This window comes from Cannabis sativa, chromosome 5, assembly GCF_029168945.1.
Source record: "Cannabis sativa cultivar Pink pepper isolate KNU-18-1 chromosome 5, ASM2916894v1, whole genome shotgun sequence".
NCBI lineage: Eukaryota > Viridiplantae > Streptophyta > Magnoliopsida > Rosales > Cannabaceae > Cannabis > Cannabis sativa.
The window spans coordinates 35,263,183-35,276,026 of NC_083605.1; the positions used below are offsets into that span (position 1 = coordinate 35,263,183).

Sequence of the window (12,844 nt, forward strand, 5' to 3'; positions counted from 1 at the left end):
GCTGAGCTGCTATGTATGCATGCAAATTAATTCACAAATTTCATCTTTCAAAATAATGATGTCTTCTAACTAAGTTTCTTTGTAAGTATTCTTACACTATTTTCTTTGGGTTTTAATTAATGTTTTTGCCCATTATATATACAGATATAAATAATTTATAGATCTGTTAAAATAAATATATTTTTCACATCTTTTGGTTGTTAGATACATGCAGCATATTTGATAGAATTGTCTTTTGATTTACCAAAATACAAAGTCAAACTAGAGCTGATTTCTGAACTCTTTTGTACTCAAGAATCAACTGTACAGGGAGCAGATTGAGAAACTTAAGCAAGAGGTATATGCTTACTAATTATAACATTAATTTACTGAAAATTAATTCTTTAAAGTATCCTGATATAGCAAAATAGTCATTGAATACAAAATATATATGACAATAAATTTTATATTTTTGTCTTACCTTGACCATGCCATGCTATCTTTTTGTCAACTCAAATAGATAAAAAAAAATCATGTATAGGGACTTAATTCTTACTATTTATAAGATTAGAAACTTTTTTTTTTAATAATGAAACAAAATTAGAAATTTAAGTGCAACATTTTTTTAGTTCTGGAGTACTTAATTAAACAGGTTAACATTTAGAAATTTATCATGCCAAAATAAAATTAATAAATAAAAAAACCAAACTTTAAATAATTCCAATACATGTGATTTTAGTTTAATATTTCTATCATATGATATGTATATACTTTACCTCTGATCGTCTAGTTCATTTTTTTGGCTTTATTGACACAACATATCTCATTTGCTTATCCTATACGTATATATTCTAGTTGGTATCAATTCTAAAATTTTAATTTTAATCCTTTTCTTCAAGAAATTTTATTTTATTTTTTAAATTTATGTAAAAGCCATATTGTAATTATAATAATGTCTAGAAAATAGCATCGTTTGAAGAATATAAAACTTTGCAATCGTAATTTAGTTATATATATATACTCTTGTATATATTTTTATTAATCTATTGAGTGACAATTCAGGAGAAAAGTCTACTGGAGCATAATGCTAAGCTGAGGCAACAGGTACAGGTACCTTTCTTTACTCACCAACATTATCACACTTATAATCTAATTCAAGATTCACATATATTATAGCTAGTTATATCAAAACAATTATATATGTTTATATATATACATAAATATCTTCTATTGGTGATCAATAACCCATGTCGCCAAATATATATATGTTTATAAGGTATCAATAATTCTTATTTGTTATAAAAAAATATATGTTTAATTAATTTATTTATTTTTAAAGAGAAATGTACATATACATGTTTCAGTGTGGGATGTTACAAAAAGTTAGCTCAGGAAGTGAAGAGAAGGAAGATCAGGTGATGGTGGTAGTAAATAATAATAACATTAATGATGATGATCATCATCGTCATAACATGGACGTGGAGACGGAGTTGTTCATAGGCCTACCTGAAAGAAGAAAATAGTAACCACATAATATATATATCATCACCAAATAAACACACCAATATATTTATAATCTTTGCTTTTCTTCATATTTTTGTCACTTTTATTTTTGCGGTGATCAAATAATCAAAACGCAATAAACACTTTCAATTTCTCATGAGATATATGTGATGCAATAACTTGAATAATTACTGTCTGACATGTTATATGGTCACCTACTCATGACCTTAATTTGTCTTAGTTTGTATATTACCGAAAAGAAAGAAAGAAAGAAAAATCAGTAATTTGTATGTTTTTATATATATAATGAGATCAACATGCAATGAAAAGGTAAACAAGAAGAACAAAAAACAAAAATGTGAATCATATTGCAAATATTGTGTAAAATGTATAAGTAATTGTGTATTTTGGTGTATTTATTGTGTAATACTAGTTCATCATGATCTTCTGTGTATATGCTGAATATGAAAGCCTATCCATATGGTGGAAATTTACACATCTTGAACTTTTCAATCTATATATATATAGGATTTTTATAAGATAGAGAATTTTAAAAATGTCTTATTTGTGAGGATTTATTATAAATTGGGTCCCAGTATGGTATATGGCCACTACAATGTTACAATATGGTGTAGTGTAGGAAATTAGTATTACACTACAAGAAAAGACCTTTTCACCGGCGCAGTTCGTCAAATGCGCCGGTAAAAGTTGTCGACGTAAAAGAAAAACTGAAAATCCATTTACATTTTCGCTTTATTTTTGCCGGCGCAATATTGCGCCGGTATTACTATGTTTTGCCGGCGCAATAATGAATATGCGCCGGTAAAAGGGATGAAATGAAGCGCCAATAGGCGCGAAAAGTTTGCCGCCTTTTATTTCATTTATTCTGGCGCTTGTACACTTTTACCGGCGCATATATGCGCCGGTAAAAGTCCCTAAAAAAGAGAGGAAAACTTCTCGCGTGGATTTCCTTGGTAGGTGGGGATACTTTTACCGGCGCACCATTGCGCCGGTAAAAGTTGTAAATGAAACGCGTGGATTTTGACGTGGCAAGTGGGGATACTTTTACCTGCGCCGGTAAAAGGTGTAAATGAAACGCGCGTTTTGACTTAGGTCAAATTTTTAAAAGAACTTTTACCGGCGCATCCAATTGCGCTGGTAAAAGTGTATATATGAACCAGAGCTGCACGAAGCCCCCCCTTCTTCCCCATTTCCATTTTTTCATTTTCAGAGAAAAAAAAATTCTCTCAGCCCCCCCTTCTCCGATTCTCTCAATCTCTCTCAATCTCTAACTCAATCCCTCTCAATCCTCTCAATCTCTCTCAATCCTCTCAATCACCCTCTTTTTTTCTTCAAAAAAACCACCACCACCACTTCGTCGGCCACCACCGCCACCACCACCGGCGGTCACCGTTCCCATCAACGACAACCGAGGGACGACAGCCACCACCGCAGACCACCAAGGCTTAAGGTATTTTTAATTTTTTTAATGTAGGTATAAATGTATGTGTATGTATAAATACATGTATGTATGTATATGTATGTGTATATATGTTAGATTATGTATATATATGTGTATGTATGTATGTGTGTGTATGTGTATGTATGTGTATGTGTATGTGTAGGTGTATGTGTATGTGTATGTGGATGTGTATATATATGTGTGTATATGTATGTATGTATGTATGTATGTGTGTGTGTATGTGTATATGTGTATGTATTTATGTGTATGTGTATGTGTATGTGGGTGTGGGTGTGGGTGTGTATATATATGTATGCATGTATTTGTATGTGTATATTGGTATATGTATATATATATATGTATGTAAATATGTATGCATATATGTGTGTATGTATGTATATATGTGTATATGTATGTAAATATATATATGTATATGTGTGTGTATGTGTGTGTATAAGTGTATGTGAGTGTGTGTGAGTGTATGTGTATGAGTGTGTATATGTGTAAGTTAGTGTAGGGTAATGGATATGTGATAAAATTTTGAAATTTTTATCGGTATTAATTGAATGTTTGGTTTTACTTTTTTATGGAATTAGGTTCGTGTTCGACCGCTCCGGATTACCGCTAGCTGCCTGCAGTTATTATTTTTGCACTCGATTCAAGTATGTTTTTTTGCTTTCGCTTAGTACATAGTAGGGTTTGTTATTAGTTAATATGTCTATGCATGTTAGAGAAGTAGGTTCTGTGATAAAATTGACTGCTGTTGGATGGGTGAATTATTCTTTTGTTTATATATTGTTTGGAAATATTTGTTTCTGTTATTTTTAGGTATTAAAAATTTTGGGTTTACACTTTTTAAGCCGTTATGCTGCCGAAATTTTAGTAGAAAAAATGTAAAATTAATTGAATGTTTAAATGAAATAAAATTGAAATTGAAATTTAAAACATGTAATTAAAAAGTTAGTAAAATAATACTCTTTTTTTTTAAAAAAAAAAAAAATCAATTTAAATAATAAATAATTAGGAAAATATTTAATTATGAAATGTAATATATAATTTTAAATATAATAAAATGATATTATTAGTTTTATTAAGTTAGTAATTTTAATTTAATTAATAAATGCTTAATAATTAATAAATGATTGAAAAAAAATTAAAGAATGTAAGATATAATTTAAAATGTAATAAAGTGGTTTTAAATTTTTTTAAAAAGTTAGTACTTTTAATTTAAATAATAAATGATTAATAAATAATAAAAATGAAAAAAATGTAATGTATAATTTAAAATATAATAAAATGATATTATAAATTTGAAAAAGTTAGTAATTTTAATTTAAATAATAAATTATTAAAAAAATAATAAAAGTAAAAAATGTAATATATAAATTAAAATGTAATAAAGTGGTATTAATTTTTTTTTTAAAAGTTAGTAATTTTAATTAAAAAAATAAATATTAAAAAATAATATAAATGAAAAAAATGTAATATATAATTTAAAATATAATAAAGTGATATTATGTATTTGAGAAAGTTAGTAATTTTAATTTAAATAATAAATTATTAAAAAATAATAAAAATGAAAAAAAAAAAGGTAATATATAATTTAAAATATAATAAAGTGATATTATAAATTTAAAAAATTTGTAATTTTAATTTAAATAATAAAAGTGAAAATGTAATAAAGTGATATTATAATAAGTATAAATGAGCATAAGATATTGTAAAGTATATGATAAGATATTGTAAAATAGCATAAAATTAAATTTGTATTATCTTTCCTTGATCTCTTTGGTTATACACTAAAGATAGGATTTAACAATTGTATTTGTATTATCACTTAGTGATAATTTGTTTTTTAATTTTACACATGCACGAAATACCTTAGACCCGTTTGGAGAGGTTGAGTCAGTAAGTGTTGGGTTTTATGCCCTAAATAAAACTCATTTCAATATAATCAGATTTACTTATTAATATAGATCAGAAATAACATTTAATGTTGCATGGTTCACATGATTTATTTCATGATTATATGTACATAATGTATAAATTCATCTGAAACCCTTTTCACATACTTGATCCTGTTTATTGTGCCGTCAACACATTGGAAAGTAAACATGACTATGTGAATAAAGTTTCCTAGATTTATCAGACACAAGGTTTTACTGATATGATAATCTACAACAAGAGTTTACTTGTATTTGGAGAAATACTATGTTCTTTCCAGAACATTGGTTAAAGTAAAGCTCAGGTTGGATGCATGGAGTATGCATCGGAAGGGACCGATATTGAACTTTGACTTAGATTTATTAAACTTACCGTAATATCTATTCAAGTCAATATCGCCTAGTTGATCCTAGATCAAATGATCTTAATCCTGATATGATTAGGCTCAATCTCGAGAGGCTATTCGTGTTCTTTGATTTGTTAGTTAAGCCTACTTTTAGGTCAGGGTGATACGTACATTTTGGGAACACGGTAGTGCAATTGAGTGGGAGCGCTAGCATAAACATGGAATCTATAGCTTCTTTCTGGCGAATAGTAAGCAAAGGATGATCTCCTTTGAGCTTGACCAAACCAACATAAATGGTGGAGTACTCATTTCACATAAGCTGAAATATCATTTATACGGGGTCAAGTGTGTTAAGGAATAAATACATTGTAGGGTGTAACGGTAATTTAATCCCTTTACAGTGTAGATCATTCATATAGAGGATCATTGATCACATTAGGATTATAACAATGGATAACTAATGATGTGTCTATATGGTGGAACATATAGAGCATTCTTTATACTGAGAGTGCAATTCTAAGTTCTATGCGTGGATTCAACGAAGAATTAATAAGTTAGTGAATTTTAGTGCTAAATTCTTGATCTACTTATTGGAAGCTCGGTTATATAGACCCATGGTCCCCCCACTAGTTGAGATAATATTGCTTGTAAGACTCATGTAATTGGTTTTGATTAATCAATTATAATTCTCAAATTAGACTATGTCTATTTGTGAATTTTTCACTAAGTAAGGGCGAAATTGTAAAGAAAGAGTTTATGGGGGCATATTTGTTAATTATGATACTTTGTACGGTTCAATTAATAAATATGATAAATGACAATATCATTTAATAATTATTTATAATTATTAAATAGTTAGAATTGGCATTTAAATGGTTGAATTAGGAAATTGGCATTTTTGAGAAAATCAGATACAAAAGGTGTTAAAATTGCAAAATTGCAAAGCCCAAGGCCCAATCCACTAATGCTTGGCCGGCCACCTATTGTAGGTTTTTAAGTTGATTTTTTCATTATTTTAATGCCATATAATTCAAACCTAACCCTAGTGGAATGCTATAAATAGATAGTGAAGGCTTCAGAAAAATAAGACTTTTCTTCTGACACTTTCTGAATCAGAAAAACTGAGCCTTCTCTCTCCCTATCTTTAGCTACCACTTCTTCTTTCTTCTTCCTTTGAATTTCGAAATCCTTAGTGATTAGAGTAGTGCCCACACACATCAAGTGATACCTCAATCATAGTGAGGAAGATCGTGAAGAAAGATCATCAGCAAAGGAGTTTCAGCATCAGGGATTCAGAGAAAGAGATCCAGGTTCAGATATTGATAATGCTCTGCTACAGAAAGGAATTAAGGGCTAGATATCTGAACGGGAGGAGTCATTATATTCCGCTGCACCCAATGTAAGGTTTCCTAAACTTTATATGTGTTTATTTTATCGTTTTAGAAAGTTCATATTTAGGATGTTAATAAACATACTTGTGAGTAGATCTAAGATCCTGGTAAAATAATTTCCAACAACTGGCCTCAGAACCATGGTAATTGATTTACTTGCAAGAAATTTGGACTTTAAAACGATTGTTTGTATGTTCTTTGGATGGTATCATGTTGTATTGAGTGTTATTTGATGATTGATTGATGTTTGTGAAATTTTCGTGAAAAATAATTGCGATTTTATCTCTGGAATTATTTTTATTGGATAGTATGGAAAAAATTAAGCAAGTTAGCCTTTTACAGAACTTAATTTGTATTTTATTTGAATTAGTTATGATTTTTTGAAGATTTGAAAAAATCGGGGCTGTGCTGATATTTTCCTGCGATCGCAAATCTGTCCGTACAGTTTCGAATTTTTTTGTTTTTCTTCGATTTTTCATGCTTTTTCATGGAATTAACTTCTAATTTTTTTGTATAGTTTTGTATTTATACTATTACTATTCCTAATTCAATTCTAATTATCATTTTGAATTAATTTAATATTTTTTAAATTTAATTCAAGATATTAGTGTAATTTGAATTTGAATAGAATTAGTATCTATCTTCTTGCTTAAAAATCTATCTTATTTTTAAATTTGATTATATCTTATTTTTTTTTTAAATTTAAGATCAGATTTTATAAGATATTTATAAAATCTTTTAAGATATTTTTAATTATATCTTATCTTTTAAGATTTTTTTTTAAAATTAAATCTTTTTAGATATTTTGACCTTATTTAAATTTAAAATAAGATATTTATAATCATGTAATTTTAAATAGATGTAAGATATTTTGCTAACTTTTAAATTTTGTTATTTTATTTATTTAAATTAAATTTAAAATCTGAAAAGATATTTCATTTATCTTTTCTAATTTTTATTTAATTTTTATTTTTAAAATAACATTTAAAATTTAAAAGTAGTTAGCAAATTTTTGAAATGATATTTAGGTTGGTTGAAACCTAATTTTTCAAAATTGTAGGTTTAATTTTAAATTTATTTTTTTTTAATTTTCGAATTTTTTCAAATTCTTTTAAAATTTTCGAAATTTTTTTTATTATTTAATTAATTATTTTCGAAATTAAATATTTAATTTAAAATTAAATAAATCCTACATCGAACTATCCAGCTAACCTTGTTGCAGGAGTATGTATTTTAGCTTATGTGTAAGTTTTCAAAACCTATTATTACTTGATTGCAAATAGCCATGGTTACTTTTTGCCAGATCTAATGATCTGATGGCTCCCTTTGTCAAGATAATAATTTGTAACAGGTATAATTTACAATCTTCTTTCATCTGTGTATGACCTAGCAACATGATAGGACCCATCCAAAGTGTGCCTGTGTGAGCCTATGTGTTTAATTTTATTATAGATGCATATAGGTTAATGTTGCTAAAATAAATTATCATAGTTATTGATAGAATTTATTTAGGCCCATTTAGTTTTTGGGCCTATTCAATTAATAACAGTTTTTCTTATTAAGGTTAAATTCCTCTCTTTTGGGCCTTGTGTGAGAGTTGGGAGCCATAGAAGTGGGTACGACATACTGAACCCAGCACCCCCTCACACAAACCACCCCAATTGTGAAGGCCCATTTGCCTGATTTGAACAACTGTACTAGGTTAATTACACTAGTTTAACCTAATAAAATTGATTAGCAACATAATTAATTTCATTTATTTTGAAATTAATTTAAGAAAATTATAGTTTAAAGAATTTTTTATTCTAAGTTAAACTATATGTATTTTTCTTGTATTTAATTAAATATAGAATTATAACCATCTAGATTCTTTCTGGAGCTTAATTTAAATTTTTCATTAAATATTCCTATTTAAGTTGATATTTAGTTATCTTCAACTAACCAACTTAAATCTGAATATCTTTTGGATTTAAAATTTCAAAATTAAGTTGAGGAATTTTAGGCATTGGTTATTAAGATTCTTTAGATATTTTTTAAGTTAATATCTTTTCAAATATTAACTTAAAATGGAATATTTTCAAATTAAGCGGTTACAACTTAATTTTTGATATTTAATTAAATTTAAATTTGAAAAATATTTAGGTTCTAGATTTTTTCTAATACAACCTAAATTAGATATTTTTTCAAATTTTGTGGAAAAGATACTTAGTCAAATAAGATATTTTCTAGATAGTTATTTCTAGACTACTTATTATTTCTAATATTAAATAGGAAAATATTATAAATTGTGAAATTAATTATTTAATTAATTTTGGTACAATTTATTTTAAGTATATTTTTCCTAGTATTAAACTAGAGATTAATAATTAAGCATTCTCTACACTTAATTATTTATTTCTTGAATTTAATACATTTAATTAATTTGAAAATTAAATATCTAAGTTGATTTTTATCATCATACTTAAATATTTCTTTTTCATGACATTTAATTAAATAGAAAATTATTTTTAGTTGAAATTTATTTTTTCAACTAAATTTAAATAATTTTCAAAATATATTTTTTTCTTTATTTTATTAATCAATTTTCGAAATTGTATTTCTTAAATGCTAGAATTTCGAATTTTATCTTGAAAAATAGATTAAGTTGTAAATTAATTATTTATTTTAATTAATTCTTGGATCAACTTAAATCAATGATTTTTTCATTTATTGATTAATTTAAAATAAATTGAATTAAAGTACATTATTAGAAATTGAATTAATTAGTCAAAGGAAAATCTAGATAGATGATATTTTTGCTTGAAGTATTTTTCTAGTGTATTTAATTAAATAGAAAATTAATATTTAAGTTGATTTTCATCATCATACTTAAATATTTAAATTTTTCTTATATATTTAATTAAATAGGAAAATTATATTTTTTGTTGTAAATTAATTTTATTAATTAATTTTGGGCCAACATTAAATTAGAATAATTTTTCTAGGATTTATTTTTTATTTTAATATGCATTTTTCGAAAATTGTATTCTTATATACTTTAATTTTTCGAAATGCAATATATATTTATAGAAAATTAAATTTGAGTTGTAAATTAATTTAAGTTAATTTTGTAACAACTTAAATTGAATATTTTTCTAAATATTTATTGGAAATTATTACTAAGATGGAAATAATTCATGTTATTTTCATATCCATCTAAGTAAAATTTAAAAATATTAAATTAAAATTTATATTTAGAATTTTTCATTCTAAATTGGAAATTTTAATTAAATAAATATATATTTAAAATAAATAGAATAAATAAAGAGAATCAAAGAAAATACAACTCACTTTAAATAATGAGCTTGATTATTATTAAGATATTCGATCTCCATTGTTGGTCTTACAAAAGTTAAAAGTTTTCAATATAACCTCGAGACGCTAGACTTCGTCCCCCTATGGATGGTTATTCGTTGAACGCATTTAACACCGTAAGATTTCATTTGATAAGTGTTTTGTAAGTTTTCGTCTCTATTAGACTCTCCCCTACGGTGACTACTTAGAGATAAACTTATGAAACATGAAACAATGGTAGAGGCTCATAAAATGAGAATAACCTTGACTCTCGCCTACCGGGACAACGTTGGATTCTTATTTTGATCGAATAAAAGGTTGCTAGAATGGTTTCTATTTTAGATGAGCTGACAATTCTATTCAATAAATGATGCTTTGACTCTCGCCTACCGGGACACTGTATCAGTTTGTTGAAAACCTTGGAAATTATTTAAGATTGTATGTTTTAGTATTTTCACTAGTCATTCCTACTTGCTATATGTTTATAATTTCTGAATTGTGTATGAATTTATATTGAACCATGTTATTTTCTGTTATTAAGTTGTAGTTTAATTTTGAATCTTCATTGTTGGTCTAACATGTTTGTTTTTCTAATGAGATAAATCCCTAATGGATTTTCACCATTAGACATACATAATATTGTAAGATCTCGAAAGATAAGTATTGTATATGCGACATCTAACTGTTCATCAATTGATGACACCTTAGACTAGTATTTTTACAATATGAAACAAGAAGATTACATAAATAAGATTACTTTGTCTTTCGCTAATCGAAGCATCGTTGGATTCTTATTTATAAACGAAATTATCCTAATTCCTCTTAGCTTATTCATTTCGAATTAGCTTCAAAACATATCATTGGATGAATGGTCTATAAATCATTTCATGTCATTCTATATTTTCTCTTAAGAAATTAAATGACGCATACGATTATAATCTCGAAATTCTATTCCCAATTGATATAAATCCTCAATCTTAGAAATCTCCTACTTGTATGGGCAAATCTGACTTAGAGTTTGTATTAGTAGTGGTGGTCCAAGAAAGAATTACTCATTATATTTGGTTGAATTTAAGTCTTTGACTTTAATTTTAGAATCCAAACAGAAATTTTCTTATATTTCTAATTCCAGAATACAATACAGTTACACTTTCTCAAGTGTTTAATATCTATCTTCTATTAATGGATTAAAACTGTATGGAATATGAGTTAGGTATTCTGTGACCAGGATCCACTTGCAGTATTCTAAGAACTCTTTGATGTAACTAAACCTATGTCATCATAGACAATACCACATTTTTTTTTAATCTATGGCATTTGTATCTTGTTCATAGTGGATTTGACAAGATCAATCTTTGCAAAGAGTTAATATGCCTATATCCACTGAAAGTAGTTCATCTCATTCGCAGATGGATGTACATTCAGGGGTGGATATGAGTTTTTCGTTGTATTCTTAAAACGATCACTCTAGATTATACCTTATGCAAAGAAATTTGAAATGTTTGAAAAATTTCTTAAATTTAGCAATGGTTAAAACCATTAAGGTAAGTGGTTAAAGATCTTGCGAACTGATAGGGGTGGAGAAATAGTTAGTAGATATGCAGTTCAAAGATCATTAAATTGATTTTTGAATTATATCCAAACTTACCTCCCCAGAAATTTCGAGTTGCATGTTGATGATTAGTTACTAGTCGTTGCCTAAATCCTTCTATGGTAATACAATTTCAGAATGATGTAATGGTTGTATACTTAATGTAAATCATTACTAGATTCATGGATGACCTAATCAAAATCTTAAGAAAAGCTAGAACTGTTAACCATGGTTTGTTAGCTATTCTAAGTGATTAGGGGTGGACCATCCCATTGTCAATAGATAAGAAAGTGTTTGTTCAAACAAATACTACTTTTCTAAGAAAATGACTAAGTCTGAAAAACAAGTAGCAAATAAAGGAGATATTTAATTCTTGATTCCAAAAGTGTTCTATTATCTTATATAACATATGATGATCCCACTGCCTCTGTTGTCTTGTCACAACCGAAGAGATCAATACCATTTAGTTTTCTTAGACATAATTCACGGTGCCTTGTCGTAGTGGGAGAGTTCATAGGAACTCACCTTCTTATGACTTGGGAGACGCTAGTGATTAAAATCCATTGTGAGTTTAAACAAGTAATGGATTGTCAAGATAAGAAACTAAGAAGAAAGCCAATAGAACTATGGTTTAATCCATTCACATGGAGTAACCTAAAGTTTTCTATTACAAGGACATAAAAGGAAATTTTTCGTTTATAAGTCCATTCAATGGACTTAACAAAACTTCCTGTTCCTAGTATTATAGGTTTGAGTTTATCTAAACCTATGGCTTGTGGTATACCTGGTAATTACTTACTCTAATGCAAGCAACTTACTTTAGTAAGATGCTGAAGCATTTTCTTTCTAATGGCAATCTATAGAAGCTTCACAACTTCTTAGGTATAGATTTTATTTATCTAAGGAAAAGTCTTAACTATTCCTGAAAAGATAAAGCCATGAAAGAATTTCTTATATCAACAGTGAGAGGTCTTAGATATGCTTTTGTATGCCTTAGACCAGACACCTGCTGTTGAGTGGGAGTAATGAGTAGGTATCAGATTGATCCAGGAGAAGAACATTGGAAGACAATCAAGTAAATCTTAAGATTAAGAAGAGGAACTATATGTTAGTCTATAAGAGTGTGTTTAAAACTCTTAGACTACACCACATCAGATTTCAAAATTTGCCTTTGTGCTAGTAAATCTTTCTGATAAGATGGTGCTTACTCTGGGGGTGGAATAGTGATTTTGGAGAAGTGTAAAAACCTATCTGAAGTCTCTAGGTCTACCAGAGAGGGACTGAATGTTAAAGCT

General features: G+C 27.4%; 1 protein-coding gene across 4 annotated transcripts in view; it reads left to right on the forward strand.

The window, feature by feature from the left end:
- Positions 1-1,694, forward strand: part of LOC115716986 (agamous-like MADS-box protein AGL19) — a 39,171-nt gene extending 37,477 nt beyond the window's left edge. For 2 of the 4 annotated variants that reach the window (XM_061115632.1, XM_061115634.1), the window contains exons 5-7: positions 296-337; positions 1,042-1,083; positions 1,344-1,694. In XM_061115632.1, the coding sequence (XP_060971615.1) occupies positions 296-337; positions 1,042-1,083; positions 1,344-1,502 (243 nt within the window). In that variant the 3' untranslated portion in view covers positions 1,503-1,694. Of the gene's footprint in view, positions 1-295; positions 338-1,041; positions 1,090-1,343 lie in introns of all 4 variants that reach the window. The other 2 variants (XM_030645911.2, XM_061115633.1) reach the window with 1 other exon arrangement.
- Positions 1,695-12,844: the final 11,150 nt, after the last annotated feature.